Below are 24,663 nucleotides of genomic sequence, written 5' to 3'. Positions count from 1 at the left end.
ACACCGGTGTCAATGTGTTCTTTTTTCCATTTCCAGGAGTGTAATACCACCACCACTCTCTGGCTCCAGTTCGTCTTGCTGAAGTGGTGGGATGTAAGACATGTAATGTTATATACCACTGTGTATTCTATCAAAGATGATAACAGTATTTTATTTTCATTTTGCCCTATATTGATCTGAAGATGGCTAGCTAAATTAACTGACCCTGGTAATTGGTAAAAAAAAAATTACTTATGATCCTGAAGGATAATAAGTAGTCTGTTCTATGATTGCTTGTTGCTCTATTTATTATCATAAAAGAAAATTCAGTTGGTAGAGAAATATAATTAACTTTGTCCATTAGCATTGTATTGCTGTCTCAGTTCTTGTTGTTGTAAGCAGTCTCGAGTAATTCATAGCTAATAATGTTCATTCATTTTATGGTCAATTATTAGTTTTATGGTTTTCTTAATATGATTTGTTTATGTAATAGAAGAGAATTGAGCTGATGAAAATCCATTTCCTAACAAAGTGAAAAGTTGGAAATCCAAAAGACTAATTTGAATTCAGCTGAATCCCTCAAAATCAATGGGCATCATACACACGACAGAATAGGTAAAAAAATATATGTGTCCTGTGTTTGAATATAATTTTACAGATTTTCATTTTTTTATTCTTTTCTTTTATGTTCTTATTTCATACTGAACAGAAAAATGTTGTAGAGTCACTGTAGTAAAGCATTTGCCACAACACTGAAATAGAAATATGACCCACTGTAGGTAACAAGTGTGCAGGCTATTTGATAGACCCAATAAATGACAAAAAAATGTACATTTTGTGGTAGAGAAGAGTGCTGCTAAATTATTCATGTTAGTCATGAGTATGGGTAGCATATGTACCATTTATAAATATGAAATGAAGCAGACAAAGACAGAGCTTTCATGCTCCAGGAAGTTCAGTTTTAGGTTTTCCAGTAGACTTTGCTTTCATTAGTGACCTCTGTGACCACACAGACATAAAAAGGGCTGTTTAGTAATATTTTTGTGGTAGACTTATATAAACTTTTCTTTGACCAGGTATAAGGATGGTGAACCTCTTTCACCCAAGCACTCAACATTTAGTATTTCTGCAGTTGATCAAAATCAGACAATTGAATCAACATATGTTCAGGATGCTGATAAGGGAAACTACACATGTGTTGTCACAAACAGCACACAACCTGAACCAAAAACATTCACCATCAGTTTAGTAACCAAATGTAAGTAAATAATGTTTGTTTTATTCATAATTTTGTACTTTACAATGAGTTTTTAATGGGCTAGAGGACATGGTAATCACTTAGTTACTGTAAATTCTTTTGTGTTAATTTTCATCTATGTGTGTGGGTAATAATGAAGGAAAACATTCAGAAACAGTGATCACATAAGAAATAAATGTGAAATAACAGTAACAATATTATGAAAAGGATAGTTGCTACTCACACTATAGCGGAGATGCTGAGTCACAGATAGGCACAACAAAAAGACTGTCACAGTTAAAGCTTTCAGCCATTAAGGCCTCCGTCAACAATAGATGTAGACACACCACACACACACACACACACACACACACACACACACACACACACACACACACACACACACACACACACTCATGTAAACACATCTCACACACACAACTGCAGCCTCAGGCAACTGAAACCACACTACGAGCAGCAGCACCAGTGCATGATGGGAGTGATGACTGGGTGGGGGTAAGGAGGAGGCTGGGGCAGAGAGGGAGAGGGATAGTATGGAGGGGGTGATGGACAGTGAAGTGCTGCAGGTTATTGACAGAGGGTAGGGGAGAAGTGGTGAGTGAGGGAAGGGGGGGGGGGCAGTAGTGGAAAAGGAGAGAAGTAAAAAGACTGAGTGTGATGGTGGACTTTCTCATGAGAAATGTCCTGCCTACTATCCTTACCACCACTCCTACAGTGGTGTTCTGCAATACATCAAACCTACACAATATGCTCATCCATCCTTATGCAGCCCCTGCTCTCAACCCCTTACCTCATGGCTCATACCCCTGTAATACACCTAGATGCAAGACCTGTCCCATACATCCTCCCACCACCAGATGCTCCAGTCTGCTCACAAACATCACCTATCCCACCAAAGGTAGAGCTACCTGTGAAACCAGTCATGTGATCTGCAAGCTAAGCTGCAACCACTGTGCTGCATTCTTCGTGGACATGACAACCAACAAGTTCTTTGTTCACATGAATGACCACTGACAAACTGTGGCCAAGAAACAAGTGGACCACCCTGTTGCTGAACACACTACCAAACATGACATCTTTCATTTCAATGACTGCTTCACAGCCTGTGCCATATGGATCTTTCCCAGCAACTCCAGCTTTTCTAAATGCACATGTGGGAACTTTCCCTGCAATACATTATACGTTCCTGTAGCCCTCCTGGCCTCAACCTTCATTAGTCACTGTCCTCACCCATCCAGCCCCTTCCCCATTCCCATTCCAACATTACACAGCCTCCACCATTACACTCGTCTTTTTACTTCTTTTCCACTACTTCCACCCTCCCCCCCCCCCCTCCTCACCTCTCCCCTGCCCACCATCTAACCTGCAGCACTTCATTGTCTGCCATCCCTTCCATACTAACCCTTCCCCTCACCATCCCAGCCTCCTCCTTACCCCGACCCAGTCGCCGTTCCCATCATGCGCAGGTGCTGCTACTCGCAGTGTGGTTTCTGTTGCCTGAAAATGCAGTTGTGTGTGTGAGTTGGGTTTTTGTGAGTGTGTGTGTCTACATCTATTGTTGACAAAGGCCTTAACGGCCAAAAGCTTTATTTGTGACATTCTTTTTTTGTGCCTATCTGTGACTCAGCATCTCCTCTATATGATGAGTAGCAACTTTCCTTTTCACAATATTGTTACATTCCATCCTGGATTTTCCATTGTTTGAAAAAACAGTAAAAGAGTTTTAGCTTAAAACACTGTGTGAACACTGTCCATAGCCAATAAATAAACCTATAGTTGCAATAACTTATAGCAATCTGATTTATAAGAGAGTACAGAATATCACAGGGGATGTAATATTACGAAGTCTGTTCAAAAAATTCTGGAACATTCATAATTTTCTGCCAATGGTGTGTTGAAGCAAAATTCAGTTGGCATCCCTGCACATGGCTGTGTTGAATATGTAACTGCCAGAAGTTTCATTGTTGTATATCTGTTAGTTATTGTTCAGTGCAGTACTGAGTAGAACATTGCATTGCAGAGTTTGCAAATTTTGAGATGGCAGAGTTAGAGGAGCAAGACATTTGCATTAAATTTTGCGTGAAACTTAAGAAAACCTTTACAAGCACACCAAATGATGCAGGAAACCCACAGTGATGAGTGCTTAAAGCATACTTGGTGTTACAAATGGTTCACACAGTTTAAAAATGGCTGGATGGAAGTTAGAGATGACCCTCACTCTGGGCGCCCTTCGACGTCCACTGATGATGTTCATGTCAGGAATGTCAGTGAAATTGTGCATGTCAATCGAAGACTGACTGTCAGACAGGTTGCAAAAGAATGAAACATTTCAGTTGGATCATGTCATAAAATCCTGACACAGGATCTTGGAATGCGTCACGTTACCACCAAGTTCATCCCACAGCTCATTATTCCAGACCAGAAACACCTTCGCCTTGTAACCTATGAAAAGTTTTTGGATTGTTCAAATGAGAACAAGATGTTCCTTAAGAGAATCATCACTGGTGATGAGATGTAGCTCTATGGTTGTGATGTTAAGGCAAACATTCAACCCTGTTGGTGTGTGAGTATTGCACGAAAGACAATGTCATTGTGCTGCCTCATCCACTGTACTTTCCAGACCTGGCCCCTGTGGACTCTTTTTTATTTCCAGTGTTGAAAAGCCCATTCAAAGGACAAAGATTTTCAATGATAGATGAGATAATAGAAAATTTACAGATGGCATTTTGTATGATCCGGTAAGAGCTGTACCAAGACTGGCTTCCAGTAGTGGAAACAGCATTGGAATCAGTGTATCAGTTGTGGAGGAGAGTATTTCAAAGGAGGCCATGCACAATAAGTAAAAGGTAAGTGTAGAAAAATTTTTGTGAGCAAGGTTCCAGAATTTTTTCAATAGACCTTGTGTACTAGCTGCACCCTGCCGTGTTACCCACAATTAAACATTTATTCATAAAAAAAGGCTGGGTCTGTATTTATTCCAATCTTCTATTAGTCCATCTCCTCCTTCCCCCTCCCTCTATCCATCTTCTCCTGTTCCCCCTCTCTGTCCCTTTCCTTGACTCCTCTCTTCGTCAACCGCCTCCACCGTCCCCCTCTTCCCCCATTCTCTGTCGCTCTCTTCCTCCCCTTCGCTCTGTCTATCACCTCCTCCCTCCTCTCTCTGTTCCACTTCTCTCCCCCCCTTTGCTGTTCATCTCCTCCTCCCTCCTCTCCCATCCAGCTCCTCCTCTTCCCTTTCACTGTCCATTTCCACATCACCTTCTCTCTGCACATCTCCTACTCTCCCTATCTCTATCCATCTCCCCCTGACCCCATATCTGTGTCCATCTCATGCTTCCCGTCTCTGTCTGTTCATGTCCTCCTCACCCTTCACTTTCCATGATGTCATCCTCACCCCAATAGGAAGCTATTGGTTCTCACACCCACAGTATTTCTTTCCAGACAGTAACAAACGTTCTACTAAATTTGGTTGAAATCATCCTAGGGGTTTAGGATGAGGCTTTTACCTGTGGTTTGTTCACATACATCTCACATGTCAAATATATTCCACTTGTATTCAACATATTTCACACATATTTGTATACATATTTAAACTATTTCTCTGACAAATTTCGCCATAATTACCATTTTTATGCAGCTCAATGTTTATGATACTGTTATCTCCAGAATGATGTGTTGTACAATGATATAATCCTGCAGGTAAATCTAGTGGTATATATGGCTACTGTCTATGAACTGTGTTATGAATAGAGTTAAAAGTGTAAAAATAATAAGTTAAAATGTGATGTACGATGTGGCAGTTTTTCATGCATCTCAGTATTTAACATCATATCACCTGATCTTGCTGTAATACAATGATATTTTTGTAGGAACATTCTATGATATACATAGGTACTGTCTGTGAAATGTGTTGCAAATAGAGTTAGCAGTAAAACGGAAATAAAGTCAAACATCATACATGATGCAGTTTTTCATACATCTTAGTGTTTGACATCATATCTCCTGAAATATGCATCCTACAATGATATAATTTTGGTGGTACATTCAATAGTACATGTGAATACTGTCTGCAAAATGTGTCATGAATACAGTTAGTAGTAATGAGATAATAAATTAAAATATCTTGTCTCTTGCATCAGTTTCACTGCATGAACACTGAAAATGTAGTAAGCGATAAACTTTTTTCCTTTCATCATTTTGTGCGGGTTGTCAGCAAGTATAAAGTATGGTGATTGGCACATTGTTGGCTACACTTATTTTTCACCCCCACCCCTACCCCTTTGATAGGTAGGTGTAGATAACATAGACTATGTGTGATTCTGGGTATAAGCTATCTCCATTCCAATTTCATACAAATACATCCAGCCATTTCAGTTTCAGCGTGAAAGAGTAACAAACATTCTAACACAAATATAACCACATAAAAAACACACACACACAGATATATATATATATATATATATATATATATATATATATATATATATATATATATATATATATTAAAAATAAAGATTCCAAGACTTACCAAGCGGGAAAGCGCCGGCAGACAGGCACATGAACAAAACACACAAACACACACACAAAATTACGAGCTTTCGCAACTGGCAGTTGCTTCGTCAGGAAGGAAGGAAGGAGAGGAAAAAATGAAAGGGTGTGGGTTTTAAGGGAGAGGGTAAGGAGTCATTCCAATCCCGGGAGCGGAAAGACTTCCCGGGATTGGAATGACTCCTTACCCTCTCCCTTAAAACCCACACCCTTTCATTTTTCCCTCTCCTTCCTTCCTTCCTGACGAAGCAACTGCCAGTTGCGAAAGCTCGTAATTTTGTGTGTGTGTTTGTGTGTTTTGTTCATGTGCCTGTCTGCCGGCGCTTTCCCGCTTGGTAAGTCTTGGAATCTTTATTTTTAATATATTTTTCCCATGTGGAAGTTTCTTTCTGTTTTATATATATATATATATATATATATATATATATATATATATATATATATATATATAGACACACACAGACGAACTGTCCGCCTAGGAGATGTCCAATACCCAGCATGGAGGAGGCTTTCCTGAAGACCCAACAACTGCTTCCCCTGGCCTGGTATAGGTTTATAGATGACATCTTTGTGGTCTGACCTCAACTCCTTTTCGAATCTGAATTTCACCTAGTCCTTCTCCAAAACCCAAGCCACCTTCTTGGATGTTGACCTTCATCTTGTTGAAGCTCACATCCACACCTCTGTACATATCAAACCCACAAACAAACAACAGTACCTTCACTTTGATAGCTGTCATCCAATCCACATCAAACACTCCCTTCCCTACAGCCTAGGTATTTGTGGCAAACGTATCTGCTCCAGTGACGAATCCCTCAACAATTACACCAATAACCTGACCAGTGCTTTCCTCTCCCGCAACTATCCTACAGACCTTGTCCACAAACAGATCTCCCGAGCAATACATTCCTCGCCGTCCAACAACAATGTTCCTACCCTCAGACCACACAGAAGCATCCCCCTTGTCACCCAATATTATCCTGGCCTCGAATACATAAATAAATTACTCCACCAAGGATATGACATTCTCAAGTCAACCCCCGAAATGAGATCATCCCTTGACAAAACTCTCCCCACACCACCCAGAGTTGCCTTTCGTCGCCCCCCTAACCTCCATAACATCCTTGTTAAACCCTACAATATTCCCAGACTACCTTCTCTACCCAGCGGTTCCTACCCCTGTAACCGACACCGCTGCAAAACCTGCCCCATGCATCCCCCCACAACCACCTACTCCAGCCCCGCTACTGGTAAAACATACACAAGGCAGGACCATGTGTGAAACCACACATGTCATTTATCAGCTGACATGCCTGCACTGCACAGCCTTTTACATTGGTATGACAACAACTAAACAGGCTGAGCGCATGAACGGACACAGATGAACTGTCCGCCTAGGAGATGTCCAATACCCAGTAGCGGAGCATGCCCTCCAGCATGATTCTAGGGACCTAGGAACCTGCTACACCGTATGTGCCATTTGGCTTCTCCCACCCAACACCAGTCCCTCTGAACTGCGGAGATGGGAACTTGCACTCCAACACATCCTTTCATCCCGCCATCCCCCTGGACTGAACCTACGTTAACCAACCTCACTCCCATTTACTCTTCAGTCTTCTCCTCTTTCCCTTTCCTCTTTAGCCATTCATGCATGTTTTCATCCTACATATTTATGCTATATACCTCTTTACTTCTGTATGCATCCTCTTTGGTTTGAAGCTGGCGCAGTACCTACAGTAGAATATCTTTGGCTTCCCTCTGAAAACCATGCCTCCATCCTTGCTACCCTCCCTGTTATCCTTTCCCTGTTGCTTCATAACCTGGGTTGTGAGTAACTAAATCCACTTTCCTTTCTTCCCTTTCTTTCCCCTCTCTCCTCCCTGATGAAGGAACATTTATTCCGAAAGCTAGGAACTTAAATTTTCGATTGTTTTTTGTGTATCTATCGGCTGTACTGAGCTGAGGTAAGTACTGGCCAGCCCCTCTATCTCTTTGTTAGTATTTGTTTCACATCTTTATGTAAGATTTTCCATTAATTATTTAGATCACCTATTGGTCCACATTCTTCATTGTTTTGTCCCTTTTGTTAGCTATCACTTACATCTGTCATCTAAACACTTTCTCTTCTTCAGTGTTAAATACTTTCGTCACCAACTCTGCTAGTTTCATTTGCCTCCTATTGTCTTCTTCCGTTCATAGTCCACTTCTCTTTTTCTATTTATTGATTTATTTATTTTACATTCCATAGTTTTAACGTTCGTTATTCGCTGTTTTCCAGCCAACAATCACTGCTAACAATCTCTTCCACACCTACCAGTATCATCCATTTCCATCGATTTCGTGTTGCTGGTGATGTTTTTGTGCCATTGGCTATCTTTCTCTGCCACAGGAAACATTTTTTGGGACATTTCTGCGCCATCCGCAAACTTTTTGCAGCATGCGCGATCTTTTTTTCGCTACTCACTATCTCTGTTTTTGAGAAGCGTGTGTTCTTTTCCCCTGATCTGGTCATACTTGCTTGGTCTGGTCAACTTTTTCCATATTTTTCTTATTTAGTGGTCTTTCTTTTGTATTTAACATTACCAACACAATTTCTTTCTTTCTCGTCCTTCTTTCTGTGTTTTATTCCTTCTTATGATTACTATTTTAACTTTAGTTATTTAATTTCCCTACCCACTAGTTACCCACTATGTACCCTAATCCTATACAACATTATTTACATTCATTCTGGAAACATGCATTTACTGTAGCCAAACTGCAATCCCACATACTTTTCCTCCGTTCCTGCTTAACCTTTGTTATTACCCCTAAAGGACTTACCTTAAAAGTTTCCATCTCTGGGTGCAATTCTTCCTTCCACCAACCTCTCCTGGACTTCCAGAACCTTCAATCCTTAGCCCTTACCCAACTTGTCCTGTATCTCTACACTACTTCATGCAACCACCACTCCCAACAGCTCCTATCTCTCTTCAAATTCCTCCACCTCTTAAAGCCTTGCTTGGAGAACACTCTCAGGAACATCATCCTAGAAGCCAGCTGCAAACTTGAGTCCCATGCCACACACCACCTGAAAAAACTATCCCCAGTGCTAGTGCAACACCTAAGAAGTGAGGTCCCTCCCCCTATCCCTCACAAACACCAACCACAACAGAACCATCAACAAACCCCCCTCATAGCCAACAAACCTAGCCTAGCCAGCCTACTCAATCTCCACATCCCAGCACATACCCCACACAGGCCAAATCTCAACTATAACCACAGTCAAATGCCACATATCACCAACCCCAATTCAGTTCTAAACCTCTCATCCAGATCCATCTCTGCTCCAGAGACATCTGTTCTATCAAAAGGCTTAACCTTTAGCCCCACACCTAAATTCAACCATCCTGCCCTGGTTAAAGATCTCCTCTCATTCACCCGGCACCTCAACTGGAAATATCACTTCACTACCCAAACACAGCCCCCAAATACTAGACCCAGTGTTGAACCTTGTCTAGAACAGTTCCGACCACCTTCTCAAAGGGATCCTCCTCCCCTCCCCCAAAACCATCCCTTGCAGACATTTCAGGAATTCCTCACATCCAGTGTTGCCTCCCAGTCCTTCTTGAAGAACATCCCGACAACCCCCAACATCACCCCAGCTGAATCCCGTGCCATTAAGGAGCTGAAAACAGACTGGTCTATTGTAATCCTCCCGGCGGATAAAGGCTCGACAACTGTGGTACTTGACCGTGTGGAGTATGTGGCAGAAGGACTGCGTCAACTCTCCGACACCTCAATGTACAAAGCTGTTACCCAGGATCCCATTCCCTCCATCCAGACTGAGCTGCAGAAAATCCTAAAAATCCAAGGTCCCTCACAAGGCCTCACAACAGCTTCCATAGACTTACTCACTCCACCTGAGCCAAGTAACCACTACCTTCTACCTATTACCCAAAATCCACAAAGAGAACCATCCTGGCCGTCCCATTGTAGCAGGCTTCAAAGCCCCAACAGAACGTATCTCACCTCTGGTAGACCAACACCTCCAACCTATCACCCGCAGACTCCCATCCTACATCAAGGACACAAACCACTTCCTAGAACGCCTCAAATCCATTTCCACTCCTCTCCCACCTGAAACCCTTCTTGTCACCATAGATACTACATCCCTTTACACAAACATCCCACATACCCATGGTCTTTCTGCCCTTGAGCAATACCTCTCCCAACGCCCACCTGAAGATCTTCCAAAAACCTCGTTCCTTATCACACTTACCAACTTCATCCTCACCCATAATTACTTCACTTTTGATGGCCAGACCTACAAACAAATCAGGGGAACTGCCATGGGAACCAGGATGGCTCCGTCCTATGCCAACCTCTTCATGGGCTGCATGGAGGAGGCTTTCCTGAAGACCCAACAGCTGCTTCCCCTGGCCTGATATAGGTTTATAGATGACATCTTTGTGGTCTGACCTCAACTCCTTTTCGAATCTGAATTTCACCTGGTCCTTCTCCAAAACCCAAGCCACCTTCCTGGATGTTGACCTTCATCTTGTTGAAGCTCACATCCACACCTCTGTACATATCAAACCCACAAACAAACAACAGTACCTTCACTTTGATAGCTGTCATCCATTTCACATCAAACTCTCCCTTCCCTACAGCTTAGGTATTTGTGGCAAACGTATCTGCTCCAGTGACGAATCCCTCAACAATTACACCAATAACCTGACCAGTGCTTTCCTCTCCCGCAACTATCCTACAGACCTTGTCCACAGACAGATCTCCCGAGCAATACATTCCTCGCCATCCAACAACAATGTTCCTACCCTCAGACCACACAGAAGCATCCCCCTTGTCACCCAATATTATCCTGGCCTCGAATACAACAATAAATTACTCCACCAGGGATATGACATTCTCAAGTCAACTCCTGAAATGAGATCATCCCTTGACAAAATTCTCCCCACACCACCCAGAGTTGCCTTTCGTTGCCCCCCTAACCTCCATAACATCCTTGTTAAACCCTACAATATTCCCAGACTACCTTCTCTACCCAGCGGTTCCTACCCCTGTAACCGACACCGCTGCAAAACCTGCCCCGTGCATCCCCCCACAACCACCTACTCCAGCCCCGCTACTGGTAAAACATACACAATTCAAGGCAGGACCATGTGTGAAACCACACATGTCATTTATCAGCTGACATGCCTGCACTGCACAGCCTTTTACATTGGTATGACAACAACTAAACAGGCTGAGCGCATGAACGGACACAGATGAACTGTCCGCCTAGGAGATGTCCAATACCCAGTAGCGGAGCATGCCCTCCAGCATGATTCTAGGGACCTAGGAACCTGCTACACCATATGTGCCATTTGGCTTCTCCCACCCAACACCAGTCCCTCTGAACTGCGGAGATGGGAACTTGCACTCCAACACATCCTTTCATCCCGCCATCCCCCTGGACTGAACCTACGTTAACCAACCTCACTCCCATTTACTCTTCAGTCTTCTCCTCTTTCCCTTTCCTCTTTAGCCATTCATGCATGTTTTCATCCTACATATTTATGCTATATACCTCTTTACTTCTGTATGCATCCTCTTTGGTTTGAAGCTGGCACAGTACCTACAGTAGAATATCTTTGGCTTCCCTCTGAAAACCATGCCTCCATCCTTGCCACCCTCCCTGTTATCCTTTCCCTGTTGCTTCATAACCTGGGTTGTGAGTAACTAAATCCACTTTCCTTTCTTCCCTTTCTTTCCCCTCTCTCCTCCCTGATGAAGGAACATTTATTCCGAAAGCTAGGAACTTAAATTTTCGATTGTTTTTTGTGTATCTATCGGCTGTACTGAGCTGAGGTAAGTACTGGCCAGCCCCTCCATCTCTTTGTTAGTATTTGTTTCACATATGTATACAAGCTTTTGCATGTATACTATATATAACAAAATAGATTAATACATAATAAAACAATTTCTCAGTACGGGATTCAAATCAATTGAATCATTAACCATTGAATATGGAACCAGGATTCAGCATATGAGACTAGAAGAAAAATAAAAGAGGCAGAATTATAATGAAACAGAAGCAGAAGATTGGGCAATGGTAATAGATGTAAAAAAGTAACATATGAAACACAGAGGAGATTTTCTCAGATCCCTCACAAGAAAAGATGGAAAAAAAACCAGTGACAATACTCAGGCTCTCAATTTAACAGCCAATGTGAATATTTCTGGCTAATTAATAGCCAAGCAAACATAAAAGTAACGGACTCATTTTTTTTGGGAATTCAGTATTCCTTCTCCTGGAAATATTATGAGAACTGTCATAAATGAGATACAAATTTTCGAAGAGGTAGACTCAGATGGGAAAGTCACTGAGTAGTCTGCTCAGAAGAAACAATAGGATAAAGTAAGAAAAAAGTAACAATCAAATAGTTAGTTCATCCTTCTATGACTTGTCTTCCTTGGGTTGGAGTCCTGTGAGAATCTATTGTTGCAGTCATTAAAAACTCTTTCTTCTACATCTTGCCCTCAGTTCTTACATCTTCTTGTCTTCTTACGTCTTCAGCTATCAAGTTGGTTGGTTGGCAGCAGCTTGCAATGCTTTTTTATCCTCAGTCTTCCTCTTCAGAGTAGTATATAGAGGGTGCAACTGGTATCTTCCATGATCTGGTTGATGTTTTCCAGTCTTGATCCACCTCTTTTGTTCTTCCCCTTTACTGTACTTTCATTGCTCAGCAGATGTGTGATTCATGTGTACCTTCTGTATTCAATATGTCCAAAGATATGGCCTCTCTTCCTCCACTCTGTGGAGTGCCTCTTCTTTTGATTCCTCGTATATCCATGTGAACTTTACCATTTTGCTGTAGCACCATATCTCACAGGCTTCTATTTGCTGTTTTTATGCTTTTCTGAGTGACCTTGTTTTACTTCCATGCAACAGCACATTCCAGACAAACATCTTTACAAGGTCTGTGCTGAGATATTTGTCTGCACAGCTGAATATGAAAAGGTTTCTTCTCTTGATAAAAACGGCCTTCGTCTTGTAGATTCAGCTTGTAATACCCTTCTCTGATTTTCCAGCTGATGTAATTTTACTCCCTGGATAGGCAAAGGATTCAACAGTCTCCAGTGTCTCATTGTTAACTCAGCATTGAGCAACAGTGTTTTGTCTACTCACCACTAATATTTTTGTTTAGCTTTATTAATGTTTCATGTTATAGAAAGAGCTTAGGGCAGTTTCCACCTGTGCTAGCTTCAGTTATAATTATTCTGCATATTCACTAAACACTCTGATATAATTAACAAATGACAACATTTCTACTTCCTTATTGCAGTATGTGCAGTGCTGTGCCCCAATTTATTTGAGCACCACATTCACAGATATGCTTTGCAGGCCAGGTACAGCCCCTGCCTTACTTTGGGAGGTGTTTTTCAACAGAAGAATTGCTGAGATGTAGACTGCCGAGCCTCCTGCAGCTGCCACAGTGTCTGGGGACACAAGCTGTGCCAATATGTGTCACAGAGGTCCTGTCGTGCTGCAGTCACGTGGCCATATTCTCACCTGACACCACGCCTGTGTTTTCCTGCTGGTAGATACTTGGGGCATTGCTCAGCCCCTCAATGGCCAGTTCAGCTTTGGACTCCAGACCAGATGGCCAGATGGACTCCAGACAGATGGCCTCGAGCCTATACTGTGTATCACAATGCCAGCTGCTGCTACCCATCAGACAGTGCTGTCTCATGCCTTCACCAGCATCACAACCACTGGATGCCCATCGGCTGCTCTGGAAGGACCTGCTTCTCTAGACATGCCTCCTGACTTCCCATGAGTTCACAGCCTCATAGGACCGTGTCCCTGCACACCCATGGCACTGACCTGCTCATCCCCACTACCAACAATCATGGACTTCCTCATAGGGGACACTCATTATTCATCACCATAGACAGACTTTCTGTTGTATTCAAATACCCCATCCATAGAAGCTGAACTGAGTTTAATTAATGGTTAATAAAGTAACAGCTATTATTCCAACACAAACATATCAATCTGTGTCTCAGTACATCACTCGGCCAAGGGTACTTTGCTTACAAAAGAGCTGCCTTACCAGCACTTCCATGCCAATGGTGAACAACTGACATGCTTGCCCAAGCGAGATAATTGTTTTAGTCTTTTGTGCTAACTTGAGAAAGAGACTTGCCATGAAGTGCAGTGATGGTATTCTGGACGTGACACTGGAGAGCCTGTACTGCATCCTTAGGCTGAACAATGATTGGTAGCACCTGCAAACCTTACTGAGCACTAGTGGCAGAACATTAGAATTTTTTTCATACTGACCAATTTGAGATTGATGTTTTCACACCAGACCTAGCAGTTTCAAATGATCAGTAGGCTATGGCAGTTTCAAAGGATTGGTAGGCTACTTCCTCATTACAGAATTCTAAGTAATGATTTCAGCATAATGGATAGTGTGCTGCTTGTTGCCTGATTGCCATAGTCTACCACATGATGCCCACAAGATTACTCTTCTTGTATTTTATGGGTATAGAATTGCTTTGTATAATTTTCAACATCTACGATTTCTCACTTGCCATTCACTGAAACTTTCAGTTCTGTGAGGCTACAACATGCTATAAGAATTATTTCCATTGTGTCTATTTTTACTGATACGTAATTATACTTCAGTAATGTTCACCTGCCAATTTTTATGTAACTGTATCTCATTCTAATTAAGGAACTGAAAAGTCAATAGCACTTTCTGTGTCCTGTTCACTTCTTGTTCCCACTAATGCCCTTACATACTAGTCCACTTTAGGCTTACGTGTGCAAAGTCAGTGAGGAAAGCATTTCCGAAACATCTTTTTTTTATGCAGATGATCTGAGTGTCACTGGCCATATCAAACAGATAACTGTAATTGCTGATGACACTGGCATTATTATTAAAGATGCTAGACAGACTGGCTGTTTCTGATCAGCATACACGTCACTATTGTAGGTAGTATGCTAGTTCTTTCTTTAAAACAAAAACAAATACTCTTCGTTAAAAAGACACCTTTCATATAACTCATCAAAAGGAGTATAATTACCAGTTCTTGCAAATAAGGCAAGTTTAAATATATTATCTTCCAAATCTGTAGGACAGATAATCATATTTGTGTTTTATGTAGTGGAGTACAAATATACAACAATGAACTAAAAATTAATCTGGGAAAAACTGATACCCTGTTCAAAAACAAACTGAAAGTATGGACAACAATTTTTACTTGGGAAATTAATTTCTACTAAATGAAGTAGAAATATATTATGTAAAATTATTAGCTGTGACACCCAATCTTGTACTTCATATGATCATGCAGTTTTTATATGCATATTATTGGAGGCTAGGTGGAGTGCCTCATGAGGCATCTGCAAGCAAACAGAGCTTGTGCAGTAGTTGTTAATGTTGTTGTTGGTGGTGGTGTTCAGAGCCTACAGTTGTTCAGCTTTGACTGTTTAGGCAATCTATTTGAATGTTAGTTACTGCCTGCATTGTTACTATTAATGTTATCATTTTAAATGTGACTGTGTAGCACTAAATTGCACTTTAACTGTCTCGTGGCTTAGATATGAACTGTACCTCAAGACGCCCCATGATAACGCGCTATCCAGCCAATCAATATGCCCTGCCAGGAGAGTCTGCCCAGTTTTACTGTGAAGCCTTGGTTGGTGAGTAAATTCTCTATCTACATGTACTGTTACCAGGAAATTCATCTGTCTCTTTCTGTGTAAAACTTTTGTTTGCGTACTTAACACTGTGAGAACAAGATTTTCTTTTTGTTGGATAAATTATATTTTCTTTTATCACATTTAATTGCTATGACACTATAATATTTCGTTTCCCTTTTTTATATCTAGGGTGTGGAGAAGTAGCAAAAACAGCTCATGTGTACTGGGCACTAGCTGATCAGCCACTTCGCTTTGTTAAGAGTGCGAGAGATGTAGTGATTTCAGATGTTCAGAGGTATGTCTCCATTTTGTTTATGGGGTGACACAAATGTAGTGCAAGGCTCAGTCAGATGTTAGAGCATGTAGACCAGTTGTTTGAAGACTTCACAAATATGGATCATGTAGTGATAGTGGATGGAGTACAAAGCAGTTAGGTAAAAATGCTATGTATGTTTTCAGTGTTGGCCTCATGTAAATGACTTCTGAGACCTTGAGACATATTAAGTTGGAATTACTCCATCTGTTATGACTTTAAATCGTGATAACAACTATTTTTTCTCTCTGGTCTCTGTCCTACCTGGAAACAGTTATGTAATTTATATGTGGCATATGCGTGAAAGTTTCAAAATGTTATCTAGGTTAATTTTCTTAAAGTGATGCTAATCAAAAGGTAAGGATAATTGAACTTTTTACATTATTATGAGTTATCAAATATCACGTTAGCTACTACATATTTATGGACTTGGTGACACCACTCATTATAAAGACTAGCATTCTGAGATACTGACATCAGTAATAGTTCAAATTCTGTGAAACTAATTCACTTATGAAATAATTAATGGTCATCTGCAGAAGTAGTTAGATTTTCCACTGCAAATTTTGCCTCTGTGCTTGTTAGAGTCTGAGTTTTTCTGTTATATTTGTATTGACCTAATTTTTGTGCACAAGGTGACATACTCAATTAATTGATGAAGCCACTAATTAAGAACTTTGCATAATTTACCATAATTTTCAATATGGCTCTTGTACTTATAAATAGGGTACTCCCAGTACCAATGCGTAACATGCTTCCACAAACTTCCTAAATTCCTAGACCACAAACCAAATTTTTATCAATACTTATAGACCATCTTGAGAAGCAAAAGCCTACCTAGCAGTTACTGGAATGATGACATAGTTACCAAAATAACAGTTTGTGCCTACACCAGTCTTTAAATAGTCAGACCTCACCCAAAATTGTCAGTCTGCATCCAGCAAGTAACTGTGTAAAATTTATGTGAAAGTCAGCATTTGACTGTGAACGTACTGACACCTCTGTGAGGGTCACAGTCAAGTGAGTAAACAAGCAAACATACCGTACAGCAATATTCTAGCAGAGGACGGACAAGTGTAATGCAGGCTGCCTCTTTAGTGGGTTTGTCGCATCTTCTAAGTGTTTTGCCAACAAAGCAAAGTCTTTGTTTCGCCTTTGCCACAATATTATCTATGTGGTCTTCGTATTAGTCGAATTGACAGCCCTTAGGTGTGTGCGATTTATCGTATACCCAAAATTTATCGGATATCTTTTAGTACCCATATGGATGACCTCGTGCTTTTCTTTGTTTAGTGCTAATTGCCACTTTGTGCACCATACAGAAATCCTCTCTAGATCATTTTGTAATTACAATTGATCACCTGATGATTTTACTAGACAGTAAATTACAGCATCGTCTGCATGCTAAAAGAGTTACTTTTGTATATATAATGTGACTGTAAAAAAATCAAAATATATCTAGAACCTTGCTTATCTACTTTCTTTGTCTATTCTTAAAAAAATTATAATGCTGTGTCAAGGTCATAGGGGCCCCATTATCCTAAGGTGCCCAGGGCCTCCAATAGGTTAAAGACAGCCCTGCACAGAACTATCAACAAATTAAACAGTTGGAGCTATAGTTGCAACAGTGAGGAACCATACAACTGTCCCATCTCCATGTAAGAGCTGTATTCAACATTGTGTACCATATGTGACATGGTACCTTGTCACAGTAAAATGCATTACACCATGCTGTGCCACTTCATGGGAGCAGAAAGAAACCTCTTTGGTCTGTTCCAAAATTCATGAAAGATTATGCATTATAAGTCTGCTCAAAATTGGTGACGGACTGTACATGCCCTTGTGGCTATCATAGTGCCTCAAAGGAATGATAAAATGCAGTTTTGTTTGTTTCTGTCTTTGAGATTGTAAGCAACACCTTAATCACTGCCAGTGTGAACCCAGGAGACATTACTCATTATAACATCACTCTATTGGTGGCACCAGTATAGAAGATATCACCTGTTAGGTATTTTCTTTAATACTGAAAGGTCCTGTTATTTCCAATTTGAGGCACTGTATCTTCTGGTAGTTCCACCAGCTGATTTTGTAGAGACATCTTCCCTTCTTTATAAGATCCTTTCTGTTTGAATGAAAAATTCTCAGTTTAATGCCAGATTCTTGAGTTCAACATGGACAATATTCCAACAGCAGAATGAGTTTTATCATTGGGATTTCCCATATACTGATGTGATGAGGCTTGAACAGTCTCTCATACCACTGTTTACAATTTAAAGGCAATTTTATGGGCCCAAAGATAAATCAGTCTCATTACAATTCAGTGTCTCTGTTCTTTTCTTTAGCTGGTATTTATTTCCTCCTCATACTCTCTCTTTTACTATTCGTAAAGTGATTCCTACCTCTGTTCACTTATTGGGAACTTTCCTTGCATTTCTACATCCTGCATTTCTCTCCTCACTCTCCATATTCTATGAAGTCTTCCAGCCTTTTCACATTACTTCATCCTCCTTGCTTTGCCACCGTACTCAGCTCAAAGATGAACGAGTGTTTAAAAGCCCAGCTGTCATCTTTTCATTTCTGTGCAAACACGTCACTCTTCTCTTTCTCTTAAAGATGAATGATACCATGCTATGCAGTCATTAATTATATTATACTTTGGTTTTTCTTAAATGCAGAGAAAAAGAAAGATAAGGACAGGAAAAAGGAGAAAAGGACAAGAAAAGAGAAAAGTTAGTGAGATTTGCTTTAGAGAACCAGCATTTGAAGCTGACTGCAGAACAATTCTTTTGCCACCAACATACATTTCTAACAAAGATCACAAAGTTAAGATGAGAGAAATTGGGGCTCGTATGGAGGCATGTAGGCAGTTGTTTTTCCCTTGTTCTCTTTGTGAGTGGAGCAGGAAAGGGAATAAGCAGTAGTGGTACATGATACCCTCTGTCATGCACCATACAGTGGCTTCTGGAGTATGTATGTAGATGTAGGTATTTCAAATCAGGAGAATTCACTTGAGAATGGTACATGATACCCTCTGTCATGCACGGTACAGTGGCTTTTGAAGTATGTGTGTAGATGTAGGTATTTCAGATCAGGAGAATTCACTTGAGAATACTTTATATTTGTGAGCTCTGGATCTCCCAGTTCATTCCCAATTCAAAATCTAGGAAAATGTGTTTTCTACTGTTAATGTTTCTATCAATACAATTTTGCCCCATGAAGATAAGTACTAGTCAGCCATATTGTCTCTGTAAGCTACATGGTACTTATTTTAAGAGCCATTGGCAAATAAATGGAAAATTAATCAGAATACTTTTTATGGGTCCTTTTAAATCGAGGACCATTTTCTCAAAACTGAACATCTACAAAATTTTCACATTTATATATGAATTCATATATTTTTAAAACAAGAGGAATTGATTGCACTTGTGAAATTTAATGGAACCTAACATGTACTGCATTAAAAACGTATTAAATACTGCAAATTTTTACAATATTTGACATCTATTGAAAGACAAATTTTCCAGAAGTTAATGCCTACACAACTTTGTGTTTCGCATCCATTCTAAAGCAAAATTTATCAAGCCTTTCCATGTTTATAATGTTGAACTTTGATTCTTCTATTGACAGCAATGTGTGTGAGTGTTCAACAATGGCAAAATATTTCTATTGGGTGATTTTCTTGCTTAATAAAGGCACAAGTTTAAAATTTGCTTGTTCTTCAAAGACTAAACACCAAACACAAGTATAAATTTCATATGTTAATACAGAAAAATTAAGTTACTTCCTTTATCAAAAATTTATAAACTTCAATGATTATGCTACTTGGGGGTCTGTGCATTTCAGTGTGGTATAAACCAGAGAAACTAATATATTATTTTTGTCTAGTAATTGTTTTATATGGATTCAGAATCTACAAGTGAAGCAGATTGTTCATCTCTTATTCAAAAAGAACCTCTTGGGTGTAAGAGGAGAAGGAGTTGATGACAAACCAAGCAGATGAAAGAGAAGTGTTCGATACACTTATCAACCTTATTTAGCCTGTACTCATGGTCTGATAGGCATAAAAAAGCTCCAAACAATGTTGTTGTCTGACAGCAATGCTTTTGCAAAATGACATGTCAGAATCTCAGCACAGGAACTACTTTAATGATAAAATAAAGCAAGATATATTTCTTCTGAAATGTATTAAGATAACTGAACCTTAAAGAGGAATCATTTCAGATGATACGGCAAAACACAAAAGATCTATTACTTTAAGCTATTTGGTAGCAAAAATAATTGACGAATAGATTCAAGTTTTTGCTGCCACATTTAGGAAGGTTGTGTGGGTACTAGATGCCAGAATACAAAATATAGCTAGAAAATACCTCCTTGGTGAAATGCTGAAAGAAGGAAGAGGGGGAAGAACAACAACTAAAAGGGATGAGGAGATGACAGAAACTATTACAATATATGCAGAATGACATTTTCACTCTGCAGCAGAGTGTGCGCTGATATGAAACTTCCTGGCAGATTAAAACTGTGTGCCCGACCGAGACTCGAACTTGGGACCTTTGCCTTTCGCAGGCAAGTGCTCTACCATCTGAGCTATCGAAGCACAACTCACGCCCGGTACTCACAGCTTTACTTCTGCCAGTATCTTGTCTCCTACCATCCAAACTTTACAGAAGCTCTTCTGCGAAACTTGCAGAACTAGCCCTCCTGAAAGAAAGGATATTGCGGAGACATGGCTTAGCCACAGCCTGGGGGATGTTTCCAGAATGAGATTTTCACTCTGCAGAGTCTCCGCAATATCCTTTCTTTCAGGAGTGCTAGTTCTGCAAGGTTAGCAGGAGAGCTTCTGTAAAGTTTGGAAGGTACTGGCAGAAGTAAAGCTGTGAGTACCGGGCATGAGTCATGCTTCAGTAGTTCAGATGGTAGAGCACTTGCCCGCAAAAGGCAAAGGTCCCTAGTTCGAGTCTCGGTCGGGCACACAGTTTTAATCTGCCAGGAAGTTTTATTACAATATATTTTGCAAAATACCACTGATGGGAGAGTCATTACTCAAGAAGCACTTTATCAGGGGTAACTGTCATATATTTGTTAACTTATTATTTTTAAAACACATCCCCTGACAGTATTTTGTTTTTGTTTCAGAGATAATTACTCTATAAAGGGAAGTTTCCTGATTTTCAAAAAAGTAACTGTAGAGGATTATGGTCACTACACATGCCACATTGATAATAACATTCCTGAACCATGCAACTTCAATGTATCTCTCATATATGGAGGTATGTTCCTTTTCAAAGAAATAGCCTATAGTTTAAGTTATAGTTAAGGTGCAACTGAAGATAATTGACTGCAGTTCAGTGAAACACTCCCATTTGCAACATTAAAGTGAGTAAAGTATATTATCTAATTTGTGTAGTGTTTGAGCAATAAATTACAGCATTCTTGGGTTTGTTTTTCAACTCTACATGTACCACTTCAGCTGTTAGTCCTTTGAGTTTATTTCGTAGAGGCAGTGCTTAAATCTCTACTTGAACAACAGCAGATGCTGACAGTTGCTATTTCATGTTTAATGTATACATTAGCACAACCTGCAGCCCCACCAACAAAATATCTGCCACCAATACCAGCATACAACAATGCAGCAGAAGACTGGTACACTTACAAAAAAGTATGAGGCAATATTTCCAAGCATTTGGGGTAACAGACATAGACTTGTGCAAGGCCCTTTTCTTGTCATGGAGTTCACCTCACGGACATCAATTGTTGTATCAGCTCAACCAACTGTACGAAACTTCTAGTCTTTCTTTTGGTCAGATATGAGAGGTAATTTCTACTTATCACTGCAAACCTTCCCACATTATTGCTGCTTCTGTGGGGGTTTGCCACTACCAAAAGTGGCCAAACCAGTCACATAGGGCATGGGCAGCAGTGTTGTAAAGGCAATTGGCATTTGTGATAACAACAATCGGAGTCGCAACAGCAACAGCACCATGCTCTGCTGTCTTCATGCCCATAGTGCTTCATTCAACAAGAATGGACTGCATGTGCAAACACTGGGCAATTTTTAATAGTTTCTATAAGAAATGACACATTGGTTCTGTATGTAACTCCTTTCCAAACATGAATGAGGATGAAATGAACATGGATATGAACATTGTGTCAGCAATGACGGTGTCTCAAAGCAAAGTATACACTGAAGTGCATGTGTTTAACAAGTCATTGAGCTAGCAGATGGACATAGGTGCAGCAGCAATGTTGGTGAGTTTTCAGGCTTATGTGGACTTTGGTTCTCTCCCTCTGACTCCAATGTGTTAGAGGCTGGTGAGTTATAACAAACAACAGATTCCCATTCTTCCACAGTTCTCTGCACCTGTGACTTACAAGTCTATGGTCTGTTCATTAACATTCCTTGTTGTGTACAATGCTTACACTGAAAATCTGTTTGGTTTGGATACTTTTAAACGGTTGGAATTCCCAATCAATGATGAAGTGCATTTAGTTTCTGATCAAGTTCCGTTTCAATAGTTAGGTGCTCCGTGCCCTGAATTTTCCTCTCTATTTTCTCCAGGACTAGGTTGTGCAACAGAATTTCAGGCTTATATTATGATGAAACAGTCTGCCCTCCCCCATTTTTTCCAGTTCTGCTCAGTACTGGTAACTTAACAGGATCAAATAAATTCAGGATTAGATCATCTTCAATCCCTTGATGTTATTCGATCCCTTTCTTCTTGTGAATAGTCAGCACCACTGGTGAAAATCAAAGGTCCTTCCCGTAAATTATGCCCCTGCAGTGATTAAAAAAAAAAACTATTAATGCACAGTCAATCATTGATACCTATCCTTTGCGATGCCCTAATGAGCTGTTAGCACATCTATCAGGGTCCATTATTGTTCAAAGACTGACATTGCAGAGGCATATTTATAGCTGCTGCTCAATGAGGAATCTAAACACCTTCTAGTTATCAATACCCCACTCTGGCTTTACCAATACCGGTATTTGCCTTTTGGTATCGCAAATATACCAGCTATTTTTCAACACTTTTTAGAGCAACTTATTGCATCAGTTGCAGCCTGCATCAGCTACTTATATGATGTAGTAGTAACTGGTGCCTTTCTTTTTGATTTACTGTCTGCAGGGTTAGAGTGCTATTTGGATAAGGCACAGATTTTCCAACTGTCTAGTACTTATTTGAGTTTTGAAGTGTCATGTGCTGCCATGAAACTCTAGCACCAGCATAATGATGCTGTTGCCACACCACACATCTATCAAGGAATTAAGGCATTTTTAGGCAAAATTGCACACTACCACATATTCATACCAGACACTTCTACTGTGGCACAATCACACTATGCATTACTATGTGATGGTATTCCATTCCACTGTTCCCCAGCTTGTGACCAGAAATTCAGGTTGTTGAAATCTAAGCTGCTGTCGGCCCCCTTTTCACTGGGATGGCACCTTGTCTTAGCAACAGGCATGTGTCAGCTTGGCCTTGGTGCCACACTTGCTCATAAGGATGCGAACAGTTCTGAACACCCTACTGCATATGCCTCTAAATCCTTAAATTTAGTGCAACAATGTCATTCTTAGGTAGAGAAAGTGGATTTGGCACTTAAAAATTTCATTGTTTTTCTATGTGGGTCTAAGTTTTATCTGATCACAGATCACAGACCACTGGTGTCTCTTTTTAATCCTTCAGCATCCTTGCCAAAAAAATCCACACATTGCTTGCAGTGGTATAGTCTTTTCCTGTCATGATACAATCATGAAATACATTTTTGAACTATGATGCAGCATACAGATGCTTATGCCTTATTATATTTGGCGATTGATTGGGATCCAGGGTTTGATAGAGAGGAATTACTTTGTTTTCATTTAGATGTGGGAGCTCAAAATGTTTTGGTTGTTTTCCTTTTACTAGCACTAAAATTGCAGCCACAGTAGTGCTGCATCCTGTTTTAAGTAAAGTTATTTCTTTTGTGTAACAGGACTGGCTGAACAAACCTTCTCATCATGCTTCTGATCCTTTGAGAAATGTCTTTCTGTTTGGGACTGAGTGCTTCTGTTATCTACAAAGGACACAGCTCCTCAGATTGTAGCGTCCATCCTCCAATATCAGGTTATGCATTTATTACACGTGAATCACTGGAGAATGTCACATACAAAAACATTAACACACAAACAATTTTTTGCCAGGCATTGATTGGGAAATAGTGCAAGTTGTTGCAGCCTGTCTACACTGTGCCACCCACCAGGCAGATCCCAGTGCTGCTTTGTCACTGTGACCTGATCCACAGTAGCCTTGGGAATGAAATCATGTAGATTTTCTGGGACCTTATTTGAGTTTCTACTGGCTTGTTATAATTGATGCTTATTCTGAGTTTCTATATGTGGTATGTTGTTTGCCTATTTCTGAGGTGGCAACAATTTGTGCTTTGTCAAATATTTTCGCAATGGGAAGTCTTCTGTATACGTTAGTTATTGACAACAGCCCCCAGTTCATATATCAGAAATCAGAAGATTTTTGTAAAAAGTGTGGTGTTCACCATGTCACAGCAGCTACTTTTTACATTCAATCAAACAAGGAAGCAGAATGACTAGTATGAACATTTAAGACTCAGATGAAAAAATACATTTTGGATGTGTTGCCAGAAGTAGCTCTTGACTGGTTCCTCAGATCTTATACATTTATCCCTTTTGGTGATAAGAATCAGGCTGAGTTGTTGCAAATCGTCAGCCCTAGACACTGCTACATCTGCTTCAGCAAACACCAGGCCATCTGTCGGCATTGGCATTGCATTGCTTTCAGCCTGGCACTGCTGTTTGGGCTCATGGGTTTGGCTGCCGGACAAAATGGGTGTCGACAGTAATCAAGGGTA

At 40.4% G+C, this 24,663-nt stretch overlaps 1 protein-coding gene across 1 annotated transcript in view; it reads left to right on the top strand.

The window, feature by feature from the left end:
• The window catches only part of LOC126331082 (interleukin-1 receptor accessory protein-like 1-B), a 121,329-nt gene that overhangs the window by 52,749 nt on the left and 43,917 nt on the right, over window positions 1–24,663 (top strand). The window contains exons 2-5 of the mRNA XM_049996441.1: window positions 1,056–1,237; window positions 15,378–15,479; window positions 15,669–15,774; window positions 20,929–21,062. Coding sequence (XP_049852398.1) covers window positions 1,056–1,237; window positions 15,378–15,479; window positions 15,669–15,774; window positions 20,929–21,062 — 524 coding nt within the window. The remainder of the gene's footprint in view (window positions 1–1,055; window positions 1,238–15,377; window positions 15,480–15,668; window positions 15,775–20,928; window positions 21,063–24,663) is intronic.

Source organism: Schistocerca gregaria, chromosome 2, assembly GCF_023897955.1.
Source record: "Schistocerca gregaria isolate iqSchGreg1 chromosome 2, iqSchGreg1.2, whole genome shotgun sequence".
Classification (NCBI taxonomy): Eukaryota; Metazoa; Arthropoda; class Insecta; order Orthoptera; family Acrididae; genus Schistocerca; species Schistocerca gregaria.
Note: the sequence above shows the minus strand (reverse complement) of the source record. Positions and strands in the feature narration are given on the sequence as shown.